At 31.6% G+C, this 26324-nt stretch overlaps 2 protein-coding genes and 2 pseudogenes across 2 annotated transcripts; all 4 read right to left on the reverse strand.

The window, feature by feature from the left end:
* Positions 1 to 3035: 3035 nt before the first annotated feature.
* On the reverse strand, positions 3036 to 5477 carry LOC120135054 (heavy metal-associated isoprenylated plant protein 30-like). Its single transcript, XM_039151416.1, has 3 exons — positions 5210 to 5477; positions 3399 to 3474; positions 3036 to 3322 (listed from the first exon to the last, which is right to left on the reverse strand). The coding sequence occupies exons 1-3, from the start codon at positions 5354 to 5356 to the stop codon at positions 3036 to 3038; spliced, it is 510 nt and encodes a 169-aa protein (XP_039007347.1). The 5' UTR covers positions 5357 to 5477.
* Positions 5220 to 19379, reverse strand: LOC120135050 (annotated as a pseudogene).
* Positions 19380 to 21414: 2035 nt separating this feature from the next.
* LOC120135051 (RING-H2 finger protein ATL79-like) lies at positions 21415 to 22247 on the reverse strand. The gene has a single exon (XM_039151415.1). The coding sequence runs from the start codon at positions 22171 to 22173 to the stop codon at positions 21517 to 21519; it is 657 nt and encodes a 218-aa protein (XP_039007346.1). The 5' UTR covers positions 22174 to 22247; the 3' UTR covers positions 21415 to 21516.
* A 1456-nt stretch (positions 22248 to 23703) lies between these two features.
* On the reverse strand, positions 23704 to 26270 carry LOC120135053 (annotated as a pseudogene).
* Positions 26271 to 26324: the final 54 nt, after the last annotated feature.

Below are 26324 nucleotides of genomic sequence, written 5' to 3' on the forward strand. Positions count from 1 at the left end.
GGATTAAAAATAAGAAAGAAAAGTAAAAGAAAATTTGAAAACATATTTTTCAACTTTTAAAGGCTTTTACAAAAGAAAATTTGTTAGATTTGTATAATGTTTGACTTTGTTGAATTTTTCTATTTGAATTTCTGCTTCCAGACAATTTTGTGTCTTCATAATATAACATTGAATAATTGTGTTTTATAAAAGTATAATGTGGTTATTGTTTTATTTGTTTTTCAATTTGGTGATATAAGTGAATATTATTTTTTTTTTAATTTGAGTTGAAGTAATTATATCGTTAATATATATATATATATATATATATATATATTAATGATTAAAAAAATTTTAAAAAAAAATATTATTTTATAATCATTTTCGGCTATTTAAAATAAAATTTAAATATTATTTATTTTTTTGACGGTGCTACATTCCTTTTCAAGTTACTGGATCATTTTTAAAGGTGTAGCAAGTTATAACATTATTTTTTATTGCATTTAAAATTATTTTTATTTAACGGGCTGCGGGTAAACCTGTTTAACCCGCGAGTTAAATGGACGGCCTGCGGGCCTTAAAATTCAAATTCGTTTATAATTACAGACTTTTTAAACCGCTCCGTTTAAGCCCGCACCATCAAAACCCGCAGGCTAAATGGACGGGTAGCCCGTATACCCACCTCTACTTACAAATCATAGTCTGAGTTAGATATGGGTGGGAGGGTTTACTTTTTAGGATAAATTACGCATTTAGTATTTAAACTATCAATTTTGGTTCGTATTAGTACCTACACTTTCAATTTTTTTAAATTATACATAAAGTTTAGTTTTTGTTTCATTTTAGTACCCCGTTCAAAATTTAACGTTAAGTTTTAAAAATTGAAATTTTAGGTGCTAAAATGGACCAAAATTGATATTTTAAGTACTAAACACGTTAAATTTCTAATATTGGGGTATTAAAATGAAACAAAGTAAACATTAGATATATTTTTAAAAAATTAAAAATTTAAGTATTAAAACGAACAAAAACTAATAATATAAGTGCTAAATATATAATTTACACTACCATTTAAGACGTCCGACCCGACTCATTACCACTACTATATAATATGCCTTGAAGAATAGGATGATAGATGCAATAACATGCATATCACCAGGGCAATGATGCATCATCATTAAATGAGATACATGCGCCTAGCGCCATTGTCCAAATATACTTTAATCATTTACTTCTCTTAAAATAAGAATATCATTTTTAAACGAGTTTGATTAATTGAATATGGATATATTTATTTGGATATATGGATTAAATATTTAATAATTTACACAAATTTAATCTGATCTAAATTACTATTTAATAATTAACTACTTTTATCTTTCACATCTTTTACATTCTATTTAATCATAGAATACATGAATATTAACATAATTTTTTTTATTTTAAAAGAACAAAATCATTAAATTTATCAATTAACAAAAAATTTAAATTTAAATTGGGAATAAATTTAAAGGAAGGCTGTCGTCATGCTTTCCAAAGTTAATTTTTATTTGCTATGAAAGCGTCGATTAAACTAATGTTTATTATAAAAGGGTAAAATACACAAATGGTCCCTTGACTAGAAGACAATCCTTTGTTGAATCCCTCAACTATAGAACACTGTTTTATTGAGTCCATTGACTCTTAAAAGCTATAAAATGATCACCGACTTTACTCATTTGTTTTAAACTCGTTATTTTCTATTAAAAATATTGACAATCGTGAGAGTTAGACGTTGACCTATTGACCTGGGATATGATAAAATTTTATCCCAGAACCGTTTGAGTTATATTTTGTGGATCGACTCTCCACTTACATAATGTCGTTGAGTCGATGCTTAAAATATAATGTTTTTGAGTCAATGCTTGAAAGTAACGACGATGCTAGTATACATCATTAAAATATGATTTTATCATATCTTAGTTAGCATGTTAATGTCCAACGCAGATACCATCAATTTTTAATGAAAAATAATGAGTTTGTAACATATGAGTACTCAAAATGACTATTTTATAACTTTTAATAGTCAAGGAATTCGACAAAACATCTTATAATCGAGAGACCATTATGTAACTTTTAATAGTCAAGAGACTCAACAAAACATGACCTTATAGTCAGGGATCATACGCGTATTTACCCATTGTAAAATTGGTAATTAAGCTTTTATAAATGAGGTTGACTATTTCAGTCTAATAATGCGATAAATGACGTATCCTTCGACCTACATCTTTGCATTAATGCAAAGCAATAAATAAGAGACCAAATAAATCAAATAAATTTATATTTGTGTTTATTAATTTTTAAAAGTGTTTATATTCGATTTGTGTGTTTAATTTTTTAATATCTTCATTTTTTTAAGATATATGCATTTGATTTGTTTAGCATTCATGAACATATTCCTTTAAAATTCACCTACATATTTGTTTATATGGTTTGAGTTCTCTAAGCAATCAACACTCTCTTTTTATCCTTACATTTTCAAGTCAAAGAAAATGAATAAATTACATCATTAGTCTTTAAACTCTTAAGGCTCCATTGTTTAAACTCCAAAGTTCATCATACGTTCAATTTCACCCCACCTTCGTTAATATTTTAAATGTAAAAAATTAAAAGAAAATGAGAACGTGATAAACAAGCTTATAAACTAGCAATAAAGGAACTTTTAAACGAGCTTTTAGTTAATATAAGCGAACCAAACATACCTCTGCTAATGTTTCTTCGTTTAGTAAATAAACATGAAAAATTTGTTTATACTCATTTATTTAACTTAATAAACAAACATAAACGGATATTATATGAAAGATTCATAAACAATTCACGGGACGTTCTATTAATTTACAGCCCTGTAAACAATGTTTTAAAAACTGTGTATTTAAAGGTTCTTTGAAATACCATATTATCGTATATTTAAGTATAAATATTTATATATACAATGCATATAATAAGTATTACATGAACGCGAATAATATTTACATTATCAAAATGGATTTGTACTATATTGTTTTAATTCCAAGTATCTACATGAGGCAGCAGATGGCATTGACATTGTCATATTTGAACATGTTACTGACGTTGTCGTCTCCACGATGCATGGATTTGTAATAATTGTAACTCTCTTTGAACTCGTTCCTCGTGTCTCTAAAGTAGTCGCCCATGGAGGTGAAGTACAACGGCACATCGGAGTAGGGCCAGAACTCGGCCCTTTTCCCCGACCTCCTCACTCGTTTCAACACCTTGTGACGATCGACATGTCCGACGATGATCACTTGCTCTAACTTTTGGTCAACTTCTAACGAATTTATACCTAATGATATATTAACAGATGAAACTAAAATTTATGTCGAGAGACGAGATAGAAAATTACGAGTTCATATATGTACCTCTAAGCTTGTAAAGGCCTCTTTTGACTGCTCTCTCACAACCAATGCAGCACATCCTGACTTTGAGCTCCACTGTGTGAAAAGAGAGATCAAGTTGTGATTTTGAAGTCATGGATGCACAATATTTTTGGTAGAGTTTAACCGAATTCGAAGTGATACAAATTAATTAATATTTAAATTTGAAAAAGTAAAAATTCTAATTTGATTAAAAGTAGATTTCTACTTAGTTTGACTTTGTAATAAAATATTTATCCTTATAAATAGATACTAAGGGTAAAGGGTTAAATATCAAGTTCTTCTTCTTCCAAAATCCTCTTGTATTTTATTTCTTTCATATTAGTGAAATTATTATTCTCTACCCGTTGTTTTTTACTTTTGGATTTACGTAGAAAATCTTGGTGTTCTTTATTTTTTATCATATTTATTTATTTATTTATCAATAATCGTTCCAATATTATAACAATTTTTATAACAAAATTGTGCTATCTTATTATTCTTTTGTTCCTTCTTTTTAAGACCCTTTGTGCTCCATCCAATTATAGGAAACCCATGGCACTAAGAAATACCATGTTGGGTCTTAATAGTATTAAACTCTAGTTGTCTGTTGATTCTCAAATAAAATTGATACAAAAGAATCTGAAATTTAATTCGATTAATTTATTTAATTATTTTTATGAAACTTTAATATTTTAATTTAATTCTAATCATAATATTATTGAGAGTAAGACCAAAAAAAATGATGTTGGAGCTTATCCTAGAACACTGCCTTTACATAGTGGTTCAAATGACTAAATATTTAACTAACACAAGATTATTATGTTGGTATATTTAACTCAAAAGGCAATGATTCTTGCAAAAACTTAAGTATATAGGATCAAGATTGTAGGGTTCTTAGAATTTAGGGTCTAGAATTTAAGTTTAGGATTCAAATAAATAGATTATGTAAAATTTAATTTTAATTTTAATTTACATAGTTTGTGTATAGGGATAGACTAAGGGGTACGATTGCATCCCTAAAATTGCAATTCATCATATAATTTTAATATTTTTTTATATTTTCTATTGATGATCTAATTTCACATCTCCTAAAATTTTAATATAGCTTCTTAAATTCACACCTCTTAACATAAAATTATGTATTCATCCTCGTTCATATATCATGAAGTTCTTTTTTAAAAATATTATGTACTAAATGTGTAAATTGTTGAAAATCTAACCTAACCCATCTTGAATATCTTTGAGCATCCAATCTAAAGTTAATTGGAAATTGGCATAGATTTTAAAGATTACTTTAATATAAAAACCATGAATAGTTCAAGATTAAACCGACGCAAGATAATACTCATTTTATCGTATGAAAATCATTAAAATAGAAAGGCAAGTTTGGTATGTTGGAGATGGTTGATGGGATACACTAAGTTTTTTAAGGTTATTGATGGTTATTTCTTTTGTAGTTTGAGTGAAGAGTTGTAATTGGTAAGGAATTGATCCTTGATCGTATTAAAATATTTTGTCTTCATAAAAGGTAGAACAAAAGAGAATAAGAGAGATGATTTTATTAAGATCGCATCTCGTCTCTCAATCATACTCAGAGATTTTATAGTGAGTTTTTAGTATGTCTGTCAAGTGTATAGATATGATGGCTACCCATAAACTAATAGATTAAGAGGATACAATCGGGTGACGGTAGATTTGATTCTAATGTGTCACGTGTGTCTGTCAAAAAGTCTTATCAAACAATACAATAACTTAAGATGGATCAAAAAACCAATATGTATACATATACTTGTTGGAGGTGGATGAAAGGGAACCTGCAAAGAAAGTGGTTGGCCCTTATTAGTCTTGTTGTGGTGATGAATATTGTTGCCGACCCCCTTTTTGTTGTCTCGGTAACCCAACAAACACTGGGAAATAACAGATATAATAGACCCAAATGCTCTTCCTATTAGGGTTGCCATTGAAAATTTGGGATCACAATTCTGCCTCAAATCAAGTTTATAACATATATAAGCTGAAGTACCCAAGGAAGAGAAACTGATGAAAGAGACAATCTCTTGCTGATATCAGAGTAATCTGATACTCTTTAAAAAAAGATGAACCATCTTCTTTGTATAGGTTTAATTCAGGCCCTAACAATAATTAGTTCCGACAGTCTCAACACTTTGAGAGAGAGGATTATGATATCTGAACACATTGATTAGGTTAAAGAGAGAGTTGTTCTCTTTCGAGGTTTTGGTTTAGAGTGTGTATGCATTATTAACGGTTAAAAAGATTATGAACTAATACTATCTTGTATTTATCTCATACTATTAAAAAAATTCCGATGCATATAATTAAAACATATATTTTGCCCTGTTTTTCATGGCTTGCATGGGGGACCTCCCATGTTACTTATGGATTGTCTCTTCCGCAGCACTATTACGTATAAGTTTTCAACACAACTTTACCCCAAAAACTTGGCAGGCTTTGAATATATGCCATGGAACGAAGTGTTTCCAACACACCTCAAGAGCTTCAAGTTCCAACACGAGTAAGCATCAATAGTGATGCAATTGGTTGAGCTTTGCTTGGGAAACATCAATTGAATGATTCTGATATCCGAGGAGGCAACGCCATCCATTTTAACAATTCTGGTCCTTCTAATCCTTAATCACTTCTACTGTTACGAGTAAATAATTCGAGACGAAAAATAAAATAAAGAAATATTTTATTAATAAATAAATAGTATAATTTAAAATAAAGGGTAAACTATACCATTGACCACCCAACTATAGCTCATTTTCATTTTGACTACCATTTTTGAATTCTTGTTAATCAGATTACCCAACTATTTAAATGCATTCAATCAGGACACTAGCCTTAACAGTTGACGGAAGTGTTGACATGGCAGTTAAAAAATTGGTCTAATTATACATTTAGTCCTTACAAATTATGAATTTTCTCAAATTAGTCATAATTTTAAATTAATTCAATATAGTATATCCTCCAATTACATGATGACAATTGTCAAAGGTGATATGTGTTGTAATACCCCCAAACTTTGATTAGTGATCAAAATGTAAAATTTGAAAATTTGGTGGCCAAAGTAAAAAGATTAGAAAAGTTTAAGGACCAAAAAGGTAATTTTCCAAAAGCTTAGGGACCAAAAGTTTAATTTTCAAATTTTATGTATTTTGTATCGTAAATGAATAGTTCACCCCCAAGAATGACGTTCGGGTAAAAATCAGATTCTTGATTCGAAAATTATGTTAAAAGCTACAAAGTGTTAAAGTCCGATAAAAATTCGATAAATCGGATCGAATAGAAATTCTGAAAAAATTTTAAGGTTATCAAATTAAACTTAAAATATTTTATTTTCACATGTTAAAATTATAGAAAATAATATGGACCATTAGATTTGAGAATTTATCTCCATGTTCATTTTGGACCGTTGGATGAAAAATGACAAGATTGAAATTTTGGAAAGATTGCATGGACAAAGTTGTAAAGTGAAAGAATTTTGGTTCAACTTTGACTTTATAAAGATGATAAGTGTTACGTGGCTTGGTATGGATGTAAATATAAGGGTTCATTAATGGTAAAATTGTCATTTCTCAATTAAATGAATTTTAAATTCATTTAAGCTTAAATACACAATAAAGTAACATGAAATTAAGGAGAAATTTCATGAAAGTTGGGTGTTTTTCAGTCCCTTAGCAATGAGCTTCATGGAATAAGGTGAGAAATTTTATTTTTGCATTTTCAAGCAATTTCCTTTGGATTTTGGATCAAGCTGTGAAATATAAAATTGTTCTATTCGGAAAACACTATCATTTGGTACCATTATTGCATTCTAATCTTGCATGTTTTTAAAGATCCCAAATTTTAGGGTTTATGTTCATGTTAGAGTTTTAAGAAATGATGATGGATTTTGATGTTATTGAGGTTGTATAATCAATTACAAGCTTGATTGATGATTAAAAACACTTACACAAGAATATTCAAGATCATGTTGATTTCAGCCTAACCCTAAATTTGGAGAAAGATTGTGATTTGATGAAATTAAGTTAGGGGTTTGATTGTAGAAGTCTTGAAATGTTGAATCGAGGTTGATCTCATGCTCGAATCAAGTGAAAACCTTAAAACCCTAACTCCTAAAGTGTTCTTCCCTAAGAAAGAAACTAGGGAAAATTTTGTGAAAAATTTCCCTAAGCTTAGAAATGATATTCGGAAGGTTCTACAAGCTTTAGAAAATTATTTGAGCCAATTTATAATTTTGTGAAAGTTAGGGGACCTATTTAATAATTATGACAAGTTATGGGGTTAATGTGTAATTATTAAATAGTTGTTGTTGTACTATGCTGGATATTTATGTTAGATTGTTGAAATTGATGTTAAAATGTGAAATTGGGTCATTTTGGGAAGTTGAGAAAAGTTGAGGATAAAATCATAAATATGGAAAAGTTTGGAACTTAAATGAAAGTGTTATGTGAAGTTTGGATATACTGGATAAAAAGGAGTTAGAATGGTCAGCTTAATGTGATAGTCAACATTTATGTTGTAACATGGAAATTGTATCGAATGAGCATCGAAATATTTTTAGGAATTTATTTTCCATTGTGGGCCTATGTTAGTGAGTTTCTAAAATGTTGTTTGAAATATTTATGTTTTATAATGATGTTCATTTAGATTATGATTGAATTCAAGATCGAACAAAATTAGAGTTAAGGATGAATGTGAATTTCTAAGGAAGGTTTGCAAGCTAAGGACGCCAGGTGAATGCATATTCAATTCGTATTTATGCTATAGTACAAACATTGGCTTGCAATGAGCCAGTGACATTGTCAAAATGGTCAAAAGTGATTCCTAAATGTTATGTGATTTTTGGTTCAAACATGCATGTTCATTTGGTGATATAATAGAATTAGTAAATAAGTTGAAAATGCAAGTTGGTGAAACACGCCTAGAAATTTTGTTCTGAACAGTAAATTTAGAAAATCACCATAAATTCTAAAGAAATTATTAGAGGATGAATATTATACCTTTAAATTCGTATATCAGTCTAGTTTTGTTTAGAACAAACGTAAACTGATTTCGAGGAGTATACAAAAATATATGAATTTTTAATCGAGGAAATGTCAAAAAACAGGGTGGCATATTCTGCTCAAAACAACTTCTGTAAATCAAATTTGAAAATTCACTATAAATTGTACAAATTGAACTCGAAGAAGTTCCTTATATGGTTCAATTTTTATTCAAGTCTAGTTTCCATTGGTATAAATAGAATAATTTTTGAGTGAGTAGATTAATATAGAATAATATTTCTTTAAAGGTAATGCAAACTGCCAGAATACAAAATTGTAATGAACTTCTTAATAGAAGTGAATTTAAAACAGAGGATCAAGCTTAAAGCTTAGTGAGGCTTATATTTTGACTTTTATAAATAGTGTTAAAGTGAGTGTATTTAATATGTACTTATATGATATGAGGACGACTTACGATGAGTCAACCTTGAGTGTTTTTACTAAGCATGTTTTTAACGTATTCTGAAGTATTTTCATAAAGTTTATGAAAATGATTTTATTAAAGGATTTTAGGGTAGGAACTGCCCTAAAATAATTGGATGTATCTTATTCTATTTAACATCTATTGGTGTTTCAGAATAAATGTTTAATTTGTATTTTGGGACATAATAGCCTATTGTATGTGCATTGAGAGTCATAGGTGCATTTCGACATACTTTGAGTATGATGGTTATCGGTTGATTTTGTTTAATGCATTATTACATTTTCGTACCAGTACTTTGTGTACTTCGAGTAGTACTTTGTGTACCATGGTACTATGTGTGCATTGATGGTGTTCATAATGAGTTTGTGAATTACCATTTCGATATATTAGCATAGTGTTGTTATTACAATACATATACTTTCGTTTAACACTTATGTGCAATTTATGTACCATGCTTTTTCATCTGTCATACATTGGGTTGTGAATGGATATTTTTGAATAGATTGATTGATAAGTATGTTATGCATATGAAATAATGTTTCGCAGGTTATGTGACGGAAATTTGGCTTATCAAGTTAGTTTTATGCGTTTAAATATATTTTATACGATTTAATTCGTATTTTGATCTTTTATGGCTTACTTATGTTTTAATATGTTTTACTCACTCTTCTTATGCCTCACTAAGTGTATACTTAGCATGTGATGATTTTCACGCATAGGTAAAAGGAGCAAGTAGAGCAAGGAGTTGAGCTTGGCATCAATCATCGAAGATTACTTATTGGTATCAGTAATGACATACTATTGTTGTTTTAAATTTCTAGTTGGCATGTATACGTGTAAAAGAGTTCATATTGTTTTAATATGGGTTTTGACACATGTTATAGTAGAAGTATATTTATTTATTAAACATTTTAAAAGGCATGTGACATCTAGGCGCCAGAGAGAATCAAACCATGGACCTTGTGTATATGAAACAACACCTCAACCACTACAACTAACCACATATTTGCTACTTAAATTATAAATGTTTTATATATTATGGCAGAAAAAATGAAAATAAAAAACTATTGAAATCCAACATGAAATTTTAGCTTGGAGTGGGTGCACCTTAACTACCAAAATAAATCAAACATTTAAAAAAACACTTACACTATTATTTATATATTGTTAATATCTATTAAAAGTACAACTTTAAAATTTTTATTTTTTAAATTAAATTATTTTCCTTTTATTTTTCATAATTATTTTTCAATTATTATATATGTATATATATATTTTAAAAAATTAAATTATATTAAAATTTTATTTAACGAATCCATGTTACAAACACAAATTAAATATATAAATTATTTTTTCATATTTTCATAATTTTTATAAATGACTATATATTTAAAATTTCATGTTCGAATCAGGGACAGACGCAAGATTTATTTTGGTAGTTAAGGCGAACTTGAACTTATAAAATTTTAAAGGGGTGAATAAAATTTTTAGGGGGCTAAAAACATATATTAAATAGAAAATACATAGAAAAAATCTAAAATATATGATAATTTTAGATTTTTATGAGAGACAACTGCCCCCACCTGCCCCTGTCCTTTATTCAAATCCAATCAATAACTTTTTATTTTCATTTTTTCTGCCATAATATAAAACATAATACACAAAAAAATTGCAACTTAAATAACAAATATGTGGTTAGTTGTAGTGGTTGAGGCTTTGTTTCATATTGACTAGGTCCATGGTTTGATTCTCCTAGCGCTTTTCTTCTATTTGATTCGTTTCCCTTTAACTAGGTGGTGACATGTGTCACTACATGATTGGTGAAAATATTATTTAATTAAAATATTAAAAATAATTTGAAAAACCATCTAATAATGTTGTGACACATGTCTTCACATGATTGGAGTATTAAATAATTGAATTAATTTAAAATTATGATCAATTTGATAGAATCCATAAGTAATAAGGACTAAATGTATAATTAGATCAATTTTTATTAATTGTCACATCAACACTTCCGTTAACTGTTAACTGCTAGTAGTCTGATTGAATGCATTTAAATTGTTGGGTGGTCTGATTGACAAGAATTCGAAAATGATGGTTAAAATAAAAAGAGACTGTAATTGGGTGGTCACTGGTATAGTTTACCCTAAAATAAAAAATCCAAATATAAATAAAATAACAAACTGAAAACTAGTTCAGGTAGTTATCCAGTTTCTTAAGACATATCTTCAACCATTCCTAATAGTTTATTTGTGAATTACAAGACATCGTGATATTCAAACTAGTCTAGACACTCGCTTCACCCAATGTTGGGTGAGTGCATCCCCATCCTCAATGGGTTCAATAAGCTTGGATTTGCACCTTTACGTCTAGGGGCGGATGCACTAAACCCCCTAAGGGGTCAAGTGCATCCCATTATTTAGGGGAAAATGTGAGATTTAGTTTAATATGTTAAGGAAAATGGGGGGAAATTATGCATACTCATTATTTTTAAGAAAAAAATATTAAAATTTTATACTCTCATTCTTAAGTTTCAAGATTCGCAACTACTTACACCTACATACAAGATACAATTTCAATTTCAATTTCAATCTCAACTATTCAATAATTAGCAAGTGGGTTAGTATATATAAATCATTCTCATGATCATACCGATGTGGGATATAAATTTTCTCATTTTTCTTACACAACACAATTCACATGTACCATACTTTGAGCATCAATTTCTCATTCATCACTCGTCTGTTTTGAACATATAAAATACCATTGTAAATATCTCATGAAGTATAATATGAATAAGTAAATTCATTATTCAAATTTACGATTTTGCCTTTAAAATACATGCCTCAAAATACCCAATTGATCATAATTTTTCCAATAGAAACCACCTTGCATCAATGGGATTTGTTTTGGGGTTGATAACATTAGGTACAAAGCTAGTCTACTTCGTACGCAGAAAACAATCAAAATGATATCAACATAAAAAAATCACACTGTAAAAAAAATAAAAGTATAATTTTATTATTATATTAATTTATTACTTTATAGTATTTTAGAAAAATTAAATTATTTTTTTACCTTTAAGGGGTATATTTTTGCATTTTAAAATTTTGAATTTTTCTATTAATTATTTATTTTATTAAATTATACTTATTTTAAATTTTTTATATGGATTAGGATCAATTTACACAATGTAAAACTCTTTAGTTTTACATAGATATAGGATCATTTGATGAGTGAAAATAGATGTATGAGATTGACTCTTTATTTTTTTCAGTAAATATATTCACATTTCCAGCCGTCAATCTCAGACATATATTTTCACTCATCCAACGATCCTAAATCTATACAAAACTAAAAGAATTTTATATTATCTAACATGATAAACAACTTCATCAGAATATACATATAAACAATTTGCCTATAATTTAGAGTTGTGAAAACGAAATAATGATAAGAAAATCAAGGAACAGGGAATCCATTTGTTAAGTTGACAAAGACGTTGACATCTAAGGTTTCTTTGCACATCAACATAGAAACATGAACACTCCACCCCGCCTTATCTATTATTTCTTAGACCTTAACCCTCATTTTCAATCACACAAAAATATCCCAAATTAAAAATCTCAAGTCCATTTTGGTTCTTGTGTATATCTATTCAATCGGTCCATAAATATTTTTTTAAGATGACCACATATATATTAATAATATAAAATTTTTAAATGGCATGGATACAATTAAAATTTAAGGATGGACATCGTCCGTAAAATAAGTAACTAATCGAAGAAAACTCAGATTTCAGGGTGGACGCCATCAGAAAAAAATAATTAATCAAAGAAAATTCGAATTTTAGGGTGAAAACGTGCACTGCCTCACTAATCTGTAGCTCCAACACCGTATCTATATGTCGTATAAATTCAAAAATATTTGGACCCCATAAAATTATCTCAGGTAAACTACATTTTTAATATTTCAATTACAAATTTTATTTTATTTTATTCATTTAATTGTTTTTAAATTATATTAAATATTTAATTTTAATTTTATTTTGATAATCCTCTATTAAAAAATTAACAGCATCATCAATGTATCGTAATTATATAATATCACAACATTATTGAAAAGAAATAAAAAATGTTAAATCATCACCTCTATGATATTTTTAATAACGAGTAATTAAAATAAAATTAAAATATGATGTTAAATATAATTTTAAAAAACAGTTTAACTAGTAAAACTAAAAATAAAAGCAATAATTAGTAGTAGGTTACCCATTATATCTCTAAGGGCGCGTTTAGTTCACGGAATGTAAGATTACTAGTGGGAATAAGATTACCAACGGGAATAAGATTATTGAGAATGTTGTATTTTGTGTTTGGTTCGTTTAGCAAGAATGTAAGATTACAATGTTTGGTTAAAGAAATAAAAGATTATTGAAATGTATATTTTACAAAATTGTCCTTATTATATATTTATTTTTTTAACAAGTTGAATTTTACTATAATTAGTTTATATATTTTTTTTAAAATTTTAAATTCATAAAATTTATATAATTTTTTTTACAAAATTAAAAAGATAAATAGGTTTAATGAAATGGTAAAATTTTATTTTAACCTGAACTTCATATAAAATTCTAATTATGAATTTTTTGTAAATTTAAAATAGTTTAAGGATAAATTTGTAATTTAACCTTCGTAGAATTTTTTTAACGACATAATAAGGATATTTTTAAAAAAAATTAAGTGTATTTTAATCCAAAACATTGATAATCCAACAATACCTAAAAGAATGAGATATTTACATTTTCGATAATATATCTTCAAAATACTACTGTTAGTAATAAAAGATTATCGAAAAATAAAATTACTGACCAACTAAACATAAGAATGACATTCAATTTTTCCTATAATCTAATATGACGTAAACCAAACACGCAATGATAATTTGAAAAAAAGGCGGTGATGAGTGGTCCATGCTTCCTAGGCTTATCCTTTCAGATTTTTATGAAGTGGAAAAAAAACCTAGCATGGGTTGGTCCCGTCCCAATCATTTCTACTAAATAAAATAAGCTAGATAAAAATCTCAACTGATCATAAAATATTTATGTTATTATTAAATTTTTAATTCCCATTCAATTTAGAATTCAAATTATAAATCCTCAATTAGTATATTAATTAGGGGTGTGCAAATCCGGTTACCCAAAATGATGGATACCTAAATACCCATTTTTTCAAATTATTAATTAAAAAACGCACACAAAATTAAATGTATATATAATATTATTAATAATTAAATATATAATACTAGAATATTATTAATAATTAATAATATAATAATATTTAATATATAAAATATATTAATAGTAATTAAATATATAATAATATAATATTATTTTATATATAAAAACTCACTAACCGGGTACACGGGTAACCGAGTACCCGAAAAAATTCAAATTTGTGACCCGGGCCCGACCTGAGAAATGTCGGGTCGATACCTGCCCCAGCCTGGTAAATATTTTTAGAAAATTACCTTTTTTTTAGGTTCGATTCAGATTAATCGGGTCGGATATTTTTGCACACCCCTAACATCCCTAACATTAATGAAATCTAAATTTATATATTATAATAAAATATTATATATTTTTAAAAAAATCTAGTCGTTTTCTTCTTCTCTTTTTTCTTTTTTTCTTCTTTACAACTTGTGTCAATTTTATTAATCAATCCAATATTTTCTTTTTTAATTTTGTTTAACTAGCGGTGACACCAATTTTAATATTGATTGCCGCGTACCAATTATCTTTTTTCTTTATTTTTTTAGGTTTTTTAAATAAGAATAAGTATATTATTGTAACATGTTTTCTGTCTTTATGACATGTTTATCTCTGTTTTTGTGGTATGTTTTTCTCTGCTTTTTGGTAACTTACGATATTTTGTCGTTTTTGTTTATCTTTTTTTCTCAGGGTTGAATTTGACATCGCCACGACTAATCAAGATGGTGCTTATTTATTATCATGATGATTTTTCCTACTTTAGACCCTCAAATTGATTTGAATACGCATTTTACGTTTATAGATAGTTTTCTTACGTCGCTTGACTCTGATTTGCGATTTGTCGGTGGTCTTTCAGTAGTTTCATCCTCTTTTATGGTTTGTTTACCGATACAATCATATTTATTCGTATCTTTATTTTATTCGAGCTTTTTGGATATATGTTTTAACTTTTTTCTTCTTTGATCCTTATGTTGTGATCTATGTGTCTAATTTTTGTCTCAAGTAATAGAAAAATGTCATAATTATATTTTATATTTGCGATTATACTTATAAATATTCATTATAATTTTAGATATTTTTATTTTTAATAAAATTAATGACTATCTATCAAAAATAAAATAAAATATATAATAACATATTATAAACATAGCATAAGAAAGTTGAGATTAGGTGAAATAGAATAATAAGACAGATTATTATGTCTATAATATTAATGGTGTGTTTTTATAACTTAAAAATAGAAGGGTGAGTTTTTATTTAAATTAAAATGATGATTTTTTTTTACAAAAAAAAATATATAAATCAAATGAAGAAATGAGTGTTTATTCAAGTAAAATAGGATAATTGAAGAGTGGGAATAGATTTAGGATGCATCATTGAATGCTTCATAGCTGCAGTCTTGAACATCTCCAACTGAATATTAAAACCGAGAAAGATGCAAAATATTTGAATTCCCAAAACGAAAATTATATTACATGAACGATCACAATATACACATGAACCGAAACCATATCCATAACCCCAGAAAGAAAAAAAAAACAGAAACAAACAACAGGGGAGTTCAAGTCTCTTCAACCAGAGGAGGAAGAAGAAGAAGCAAAAGGAAGGCTGCGAGTTATGAGGAAACGGATTCGCCTCGGGAAAGGAGCTACATGGAACAAATGGTGCAGAAGTCTAGCCAACACCGCCGTGTACTCCTCCATCAGCTCCGCCACTACTGCCACCAGAATCATCACTTCGGGTGGGTGTTGTGCTAGCAAAAAAAAAAAATTGGGCCTGTAAATAGAGTGGAGGGAATTGTGTTTATAGGGGGGGGGGGGGAGGCAGCAACTGTTTTAGAAGCTAAGTGTGTTGTGGTGGCGGCGGCGGGTTGGGGAGTTTCCTCCACCTGGAGGATGAAGATGCGCCCACATGAATTGTTGTCAAAGGGTTGTGCTTTAGGTATTCATTATATTAATATGATAATGGATGCCTTGAAATGGTTGAAGCCTCTTATCCTTATCTTTCCCCACTTCATTCATCATCCAATTATTTATTTTTTACATTTTGACATTATATATACAAGTAAATGCAAATCATTTCATTTAGATGTCATTTGATTGGTTTTTCCTTTGGGATTTTTATTGATATAGGTTTTTTCACTTAAATACATTTTTAATTTTACTAACACCCATTATAAATTAATTTTATATCAATATTCTTTTAACAAAAAAATATCATGTTAGACGCATATTTTAAAAAAAAAACACTTCTGATATAAAACGCATGCTACTGATGTAGTAGATATCACTCAGAATTTTTGAAGGTTGAAATGTAAAATATAAAAAATTATGCTAATTCTATTTTTAAAAAATAAACACACACGGTGTATGTCAAAAACACATAGTTACATGAGTACGAGTACAAACTGAGCCTAACGACGGCGACACACGTATAGATATTATCTTCAATCATATAAATAACACATCTGAAAGGTAATATTTAAATATTTGAAAAATGTTATATGTAAATAATGTGATATTCAAGAAATACGTTGCCAAAATCTTTAAACTACTCTTTCTCTGACTCATCATCGGAGCTAGATGTCCGTCCTGTAGCTTCAGCTTCTGTGACCTGCATTGCAAGCAATGATTCAGATGTACTTCAATAAAAAACCTACATTATACTTGACCTTAGCCAAAATGAAAAGAAAGGCACGACAAAATCACTTCAATATATCAAGTCTCAAAATTAGTTTTATCCTGGTTAAACTACCTCGGTTAGAGCGAATTGAACTTCTTTACGAGGGCTGGGACTTCTAGTTTTGCTATCAACATAGCCTGCAGAAACTTTCACTGGTCCACAAGAAAGTTCCTTTTGCAGGCGTATTCTTCTCGGTGTAGTGCCCTGATTTACGGTGTTATCTAAATTTGGTCGTTGCTGAGGTCCACGGCTCCTAATCCTGATTCCAGCTCCAGTTCCAAAGCTTTTCAAAATTTGATTGTTGCAATGGCTGGAACGCTCTACTCTTCATTCCAGTTATTCCACCAAGATCACCAGCATCATTGTTATAACTCGTCATACTGGCTAATTGTTGCAAATTATTAATAATTTAATATTACCCACCGCAGAATCAGTCGAATAAGTTGCTTGGCCAACCGAATAATTTCCAAGATCACTAATATTTTCCATTCTACTCTTGGTCATAAAGTTGTGTTTGAGCACGGCTGGGTTGGAAGGAAGTTTGCATCTGCACAGATTCCTTATTATCGATATGCCCACCAAACCACTTGGGTGCTCCAATCTCTGATTGGTACTGGTAAAGAAGTCAAAAATATAGAACAGATGTAAGAATCCAACAGTGAACAAAATCAAATTGCCATAGAAGCAAAAAAAATAAGCACAAACAATGGGGAGAAACCAAAAGAAAAAAACAGCTAACAGTTACCTACATTGTAACATAAAAAGCTAGTATCAAGTTATTCCTTTACCTGTTGTAGCAGCATTTTAGCGTCTGTATCACTGTATATGCCATTTTGTTTGAGATAGAAGGTTTGTGGTGAGATGAATAAACTATCAGACAAGAGCATCCCACTTCCAGGAAACGAGCTCTTCTGATCATTTGACTCCACACAGAGGTCATCATGCTTATTGAGGACCTCATCCAATAACGAGAAAGATAAATCTTGTTCATTGGTCCCATCCTGGAACTGCTATCCGTTTTGATCATGGCCGAAATCATTTGCATAAGGAGAATCCATGCAGAGTGGCAGATCATCCAGAAAATGTGAGTTCATTGGTGAGAAGACTTTGTTGTCGATTTCCCCAAAATGAGGCTCAAACAAATTCATATTGTCTCCCTGAAGTGAAAAATTATGTGTTCAAAAAACAAGACAATGGATTCTTATCAAAGAATCACAATTCACAATATAGTCCACAATATAATGATGAATGCAACAATGCTAAAATATAAGATAAATCATCCACTTCTCACCTCTACCGTAGTTTCTTCAACAGCATTATCTTCTGCATCGGATGTCATATGACTATTGCAGCTGCTGTCACCTGTTACTTGACTATCATGCATTAAGTTTTCTGGCCTTTGAGCTTGCATCTCGGACGACACAGTATCTTGGAGAAGATCTGATGAAGTATCATCAGGAGAAGACTTTGTCATGGCCCATGGGAGGTGAATCTCCAGGTTGTTCTACTTCATCATCCTTGCCAACATCATTCTTCTCTTCTTGTTTATGAAACAACTTATACAGGAAAAAAGCACTCTGCAAGGAAGAAAATACAAAAGTTGCATAATCTTTCCATTTTTCTCTTAACTTCCTTTTCTTGGCTTTTCAATCACAAGCTAGCAAAATTTGTTTAGTCATTATAGTATTTGCAGTAAGAAAACTAAATGGAAGACCTGGCCAGGACCGGTGCCATCGGTCCTTGGTCATGGGGCGATACACGTGCATGATCCAGTTAGTACGTTCGCCCTTGGGAGCACGGCCCTTGTAAAAAACCAAGGTCTTCTTCATGCCGATGAGCAATTTTTTTGACTTGATGGTTCAATCCTTGCTGGTAGCTTTCCAGTACCCTTTATCAGTTGCTCTGTTGGACCGGTGGCCATTCGGCTACTTCCTGTCACGCGGACAGAAGAAGAACCACTCCCGATCATCCGATTCTATCACCGACAGTCCTGAATTCAACTCAAACCATCCCAAATATAAAAATGCATGAATAAAATTAGGTTTTACCGGAAAGTTCCAATAGCAAAAAAAATGCAGGAATCAAAACTTATGAACTAAATTATTGGGAATAAAGCCATTGAAGCTGACGCTTAGGCTAAGAGTGCGGTAAGGTATCAAAGATTCAGTCCGATTATACACCAAATAATTCCTCCCTTTTAAAACTAAATTAAACGCAAAAAAGAACCGTTTGAAAAGGAAAAAAAGTTACCAGGCAAATCCCAGGGCTCCCATCTGCGGACATCAGTTTCAGGGATAACCTCAACCTCGGAATGACGGCCGTTGATCTTCAATCTAAGGTAATGATCTATGAGCTCTACGTCGGCCGGCCTGAATCTAAACCCTAAAGGCAAAGCATCCATAGTCAAAACTCCCATTTTTCCCAATTTGCTAAACCCTAAGTTCAATTTCTACAGTTCTTTGTGAATCAAAGAATGTTTCTCTTTTCTCTCCTTTTTCTCTTTGGGTTCTATTCCCCCCCCCCCCCCCACCACACACACACACACACTACAGCTTTGCCCAGCTAAATCTGCCGACGGAAAATAACCTACTTTAGGTCTGGTTTCTTGTCATGTGACTCTCCCTTGACCTTATGCCGCCGTGTCGCTTTGCCATTCGCTCGCAGCAAATTCAGAACTGCGCGTGCGTTAACGGTTTTTTTTCTCCTTACTGCGTGTAACAATGCCAATGGCAAAGGAAATTTGTAATTCGTGAATGAATAGAAGGGTTAATTCCACCAAACATCCTCAAACTACTATCAATTTTGGTCCCTAAAGTTTATAAATATATGTTTCGTATCAGTCATGCCCTTCTATCAATCTAACATAATTTATGTGTTATTTGTTATATATTAACTCGAGTTTGATGTAAAGTATGTTTAAAATACATAGATTAAATTTTAAATAAGCATTTTATAGATAACTCTCAAGTGTACATCAATATATCGTGAAATATTCATAGCTCTATTATAAACACCGAGTAGATTTGAAGATTTCTTGAAAATCCAAAAATCCTTAATCGTTTCTAATCACTCCCACGACAACATCAACTCCATTGTTACAGCATATTGCCCCGTCTACAATATCCTTTAAGGCAACAATACTCCACCTTTGTTATAGACCTAGAGATTGATCGATGCTTCTTTAACCTCCAAGATAGCAGTGAGGATCAAGGTAAATGTAGCATTCTAAGATTGGTCGTCTGTTATTGGGATGATTACTTTAGTCTATATCGAAAAATGTCGTAACAATCATCTGTGTGGACTGTTAAGAAGAAAATCAGAAACTGAAAACCGTCGTACTATGCAATTACAATCCAACGTGACGTTCATTTCTTTCATTCATACCGCATATAAAACTGAAGTCACCTCCTAGACTCCTAATACACATGAAGTCCCTACATCTAGTTCCAAAGTTGTTCCCAAATTCGACGTCGTTTCATCCCAAATGTAGGATTTGAATAGAAGAATGTGATAAGATAGCCTCTTATTGTTTAATGGATAAAAAATACATGGCATGCACAAATTTGGTTACAAACAAGTACACCGTTCTTGGTTTTTTGGGCCAAATACGCCGAAACCCAAAAAAAAAGAATTAGTCTAATAGGGCATGTGAAAGTTTATTTTGAGATATACGAAATTTGCTACAACGAAGTGGAACTCGTCACTCGATGTGAACATGGTTTTTTCGACCCAATTGGGCAGTATGAAAAAAATTGCAAAATAGGGCATAAATACTTTTATTTTGGGATTTACGATATTTTTCTATCGTGTATAGAACTCGTCATGTTGAGGTGATGAATTCCAATAAAAATACTTTTTATTCAAACTTTTTACGTCGATATGATAATTTTTAATAAAAATTATATTTTATTGGAGCTCGTCACCTCGAGGTGACGAGTTCGAGTGAAAATAATTTTTTATTAGAACTCGTCACCTCAACGTAACGAGCTCTATGAACATCATAAAAAATACCGTATATCCCAAAATAAACTTCTGCTTGTTCTATTTTTCCAAATAATTAACCCGTTTGCTCTATTGGGTCAAAAAACTATCGAACATGGCCTTGAACTTTGAAGTCCACTGATCATCTATGGTCATGTTGTCCATCGCATCCCTCCTCTTTATGACCAACTCGAGATTTTACATTAGACAAGATGAATTTCTAAAATTTTAAGAGAATACGAAGATTTAAAATTCTAAGAATGAAAATAAAAGATGATTGATTACAGATTTAGATATATTTATTTCTGTATTATAATGATTGATTTTAATTGTAACTTTATTTATATATTATATTGGTTTTAATTATAACTATAAATATGTATGGGTTATAATTGCAATTTTATTTATACATTATACTAATTAAATTCGATTATGGTTGTGTAAATATTTACATTTTTGCACATAGTAAATTAAAAAAAATCCTTATTCAAAACTTATTAAACATTTTTTAAAATAAGAAAGTATATTTTTTATGCACATAGTGAATATAATAAATTGGAATCGTGTTGGATTGACTGGTAAAGTTACTGTTTGGCGGTAAAGAATATTTTTCACCGTTGTTATTTCAGTGTTCAATTGCCAAAAAAATGTTGACAGGTTACATACATATGCGATGAACAGGAACAACCAAAGCTGCTACGGTTCCTGCGCCGGCATCGCTGACCGGGAACTGTTACCGGCGATTTCTTCCGATGACGGCGGTGGAGAAAGACAAATGCAACGGCAAGTGGGACAAGACGAGTGGGAAGACAACCATTGTTGAATACATTGTACATGGAATCCATGGTTACACTTTGCCAACACTTGAATCCCCTCCCCCTCCACGAATTCAGACAAGCAAATCGCGCATTCAGATTCCTCTCCGGCCAGCTTCGTCCCGGTCGAGTAAACCACCGTCGGAGTCGCTACCATCCGTGAGGCGGCTGCCTCCACCACGGGCTTCCTCTGCAGATCGAGTTCTTGGTGTTGCGCTTCGGCAATGCTATTGTCGTCGTCGTTGCTGTTGCGTGAATAACGCGGGCGGTGCCGGTCACCGCCGCTCAAGAAGCAGCGGATGGCGGCGTTTAGAGCCAAAGAGCATATTAAAGCACAGAAGAAAATGATCAAAACCATGGCCACGTTAGCCTCGAAGCCATTCGAGTTCGAGTAAGGCCGCCACCTACAAGTGTGAGGATTACACGTCGATTCTGAAACGGAAGACATTTCTGGTTCCCCTGAAGAAAGCTGTGGGGACAACCGTACGAGGCGCTCACCGGTGTCCGCCGCCGCCTCCGTTGATGGCGGTGGTCTCATTTTGTATTAAATTTATGTGGTTTTTAAGCTTTTGATAGGAAGATTTGAGAGAAAAGTAGATAGGGCGATTGCGTGGGAACAGAGACGAGGATGATTTATAGCCATATTTTGGCATCAAGAAATGCATACGTGCGCTCGAGGTTTAATAATTCCTTGTTATTCTATTTAGGTGAATTTAAATAATTCTATTAATAAATAATAGAAATTTATTTAAATTTAAATTTGAATAAATATTCTACTTTATAATTATATTAGAATGTTAAAGAAAAAACCTTGTGTGGTCTTGAATATGCCCTTTCATCTAATGTTCTTTTCTTGAGTCATAGAGTTGAGCATTTATTTGCTTTCTTTAATAGTTTTTAAATATAGTGAATGATCACTCAAAACGCCCAATAATTATTGCAAATTCAAAGATAAAACCTGCTTATAAATGTAAGTACTTTTTAATTATTAGAAATCCTATAACTTTGAAAGACAAGGTAGACCCTACAATAAGCTTATAGAAGAGGGTACTGGAAAAGGGACCCAAGAAAATGAAATTAATTGGTGAGTTTGTTTTTGGTGTCATTCCTGAAAGTGAAAGCTCAAACACGATTCCCTCCGATGTGTGTTCAAGTGAATCGTAATTACAATTTACAATGTTAAATCGGTAAAAAGTTTTGAGTTTTAGTATTCAAATCATAATTTAATATAAAAATGTAAAGAAAGCACGTTTTAATATTTTTTTTTTAAAATGAGAGTATTATTCTCTATAAATATTCTAGTTTCAAACAATTACGTTAAATAAATTTTAAACAAATTCTACTTTATAATTATATCATACTATTAAAAAATATTTTATGGTCCATAAAGCTATTTTTATGTGGATATTATAAGTATATGGGGACAAAAATACGGTCCACGGATGTGATATATGGAGTGGATCAGGCAGAAGGCCAACCAAGCCCCCATTATAACCAGAAACCAAGCGGAAATAAGCAACTTCAAAAGAAAGGCCAAAACAAGGGACATGCCTAAATTTATTGCACATATTCGCCTTTGTCCCCAGGGAATTCCACAGTGGATAGTGCCAGTGGTACCACTCACTCTGCACCTATTGCCCTTGCTTAGAGGTTTCTTTCACTCATGCTACATCAACTTCTACATCGTAAAACGACATCCGATTACAACCGATCATTTTTCGATTCAATCGACGTCTCGAATACAGACTCGTCATTTTCTGTAACTTGGTACTGTTGTTGATCTTCACTATGGATATAATTGAATTCAGAATTGGAGAATGAGAATCAAACTCACTCAGCCCAAGTAGATAATTAAGCTTTTACCTTGAAAGTATGCAAAGGCAAATACCAAAATTACTGCATACAAGCACCATCTCCATTCAATCTCTAGTACAACAGCAACCATAACTACTAGATAAATTCATTAAGCTCACGTGAACTCGATTCTTTCATTCTAAACAGTGTTTATTGAAATACGATGCTAACGACAAAAGAGGAGACAGAAAAACAAAATTCATTTCGATAAAACAAACAAACAAAAACTACTCGCCTATTCAATCGTTTCGGAGATATTCCCCTTCATAATGAACCGGCTTGACAATCGAACTTCACATCATCGCTTCTCTCTCAGTTCCGGGTCTCTAGAGACAAATAATCAAAAGAAGGTTAGATAAGAGTTCAATGTTAAAGGCCTCAAGGGCAACAATTAGCCTTCACCAAAGGTTGAGCCAAACCTCTGAATATGGTCAAGAATAAGAAGCCTGGGTCCAGGGGGTATTTTCACATCTCTAAGAGCACTGAAACACATTAGGCAATTTCAAGGCCATCAGAATAAATATACCAAAGGGTTCATAAAACACTAATTTGAAAGGTAAATTAGGATAAAAACGTCAGTTTCTTGCCTATCGGTGAGCAAAGACAATGTGTTATCGGTTAACAAGCCTTTCTTGAAATTCTTCTCATAGTTCCGGAGGCCAAGACTGTTTAACAAGGATCTTGTTCGGGAATAGTGCACATCATCAGCAGGTGGTTGAGGAAACTTTTGCCCTAACTAAATGACCCTAAGAAAAGGCTGTTAGATATGATACCGCAGGCCAGTGGAGAACTATTTTGAAGTATTATTCCTTATACTCAGCTGTTAATGGGAAAATTTACTCGAGAAGCTCATGGATATAGAAACTCAACAAACTTGATTCAACCTGATCAAATTCATAGCTTTTATAGCAGTAAATAACCAGAAATTAGGGAGCATAATGGGATGATTGATCAACCTGGAAAAGCCCGCCTTGAACGAGTGCGAAAGAAGTCCAGAAGTGACTGCATTTGCAGCCTGATTCGGGCCAGCCATGCCACTAACAAAAGAAAACATGGCCCCAGAACCAAAAGCCGCCACCATGCTGCAATAATAGAATATTTACGTTAAAAAACCATGAAAACCAAAGTAAGTCAAGCAATAGATACACGTTTAAACCAAATGAAATCTACAGTTAGATATTCAAACAACAAGCTTAGAAAATTATCTATCCGTCTTAAGGTTACCTAAGATAAATATACAACAATTTGCAAATAATACTGCCGCGCTAATTTTTTATGGGCGAGAGGAGGTGGAGAAAGCAGATTGCCCCAAGAGAACGCAACATAGACTAATAAAAGTGGGGCACGAGGGGTGGAATCTAAACGAGCGAATGAAAGAAGAAAAAATTTGCATGTATTTGTAATCGGTAGAGGTACCTTAACTGGGGAAAATAAGCTAGTTCCGAATGAAAAAAATCTTCAAAAATTAGTATCTCATTTGCTACAAAAAAATATTGAACAATCAGTTAATCATCCTAAAACTGTACCAATAAAATGTTTGAGAACTTATTTCTATTCATCAGATGCTTACAAAATAGAAAAATAAAAGGATCATGATCTCACATAGACAAATCCAGCCTATTTTAGCTAGAAATGGAAATCAAGTTGGCTCCGGAAAGGAAAATAAAGAGAAAATGCATCCAAACTATAACTTACCGACAAACCACAGGACTAAATGAGTCTTCATCCTTTCCAAAACATAAGACCAAATTCAGTAAAAGCCAACACAGATATATCACCCATAACATTTCCATGGTCTGGAACAAACTGTTCAACCAAAACATTTGTAAATCTAAGACCCTTAAAGAAAGTCATCGATATTTCTTCGCATCTCAATAGGAATCTCACTAGATTCGGTATACATTCGAGGACAAAAACAGATAACAATACATGAAAAAAAACAATTTTATTTTAAGTGTTAGAAACGGGTGCATTTAAAGCCTCATCTGTTGGTATCTTGAATGGGTGTATCGAGCATATTGCAGCATATATCAGCAAGTCATAATCCGATTGAACTATCTAGTTGCAGTATCTGGTAGCTATACAACAACAGAAAGAAAACCAAAGAAGATTAAAAGTCCACCTAGATTGAACATCCTCCTTCCCTCTAAATCTTTTCATAACAGAAACTATGCCAGCATTGACACCAGTCATTTCGGCGAAATTCCGAGCTTGAACCCAGGGACCTCCTGATAGAGCCTGCAATTAAAACGATATGCATCAAATATCAATAAAACCCACATATCCGTTAACAATTCAATACTAATTACAAAACAATTCATTGTTTGTAAACAACAACATAACTCAATTAGCATGTGCACTATCTAAGAACATGGTCCTCCCCAGAATCACACAATTATCACTACATATATATATTCTTTTTCGAGATATGTAATTGGAAGCTACAGTTCTGAAAAACAAGATCGAAATCGCAGATAAAAAAAGAAGACTTGGGCTTGCTTGAGAGAAGACATTGCCTGAGGATTGAGGGAAGCCTAAGGAGGATTTGGAAGAGTAGAGGAGATGTCGTTGGCGAGGGTACCCATGATAGCACCGATAGCAGCACCCTGGGTGGCGCCGGTGGCGGTCACCACTGCCGCCTCGACTGGCATGGTGCTTGGCTTGCACTTGTTCCAAAGGGTTTTGTTGAGCCATCATAAACCTGGAAACCACCGCCATTCTCTGCTCTTTTCCTCCCTCCATCTCACTACAACTTGTGTGTGTAATTCCCTCGAGTAAAGAAGAGAAATTGGAATGATTGCCTGATCCATTTTCTCCGGCTTTGTTTTTTGTTTT

Source organism: Hibiscus syriacus, unplaced genomic scaffold (assembly GCF_006381635.1).
Source record: "Hibiscus syriacus cultivar Baekdansim isolate YM2019G1 unplaced genomic scaffold, ASM638163v2 tig00110602_pilon, whole genome shotgun sequence".
NCBI classification, from domain to species: domain Eukaryota; kingdom Viridiplantae; phylum Streptophyta; class Magnoliopsida; order Malvales; family Malvaceae; genus Hibiscus; species Hibiscus syriacus.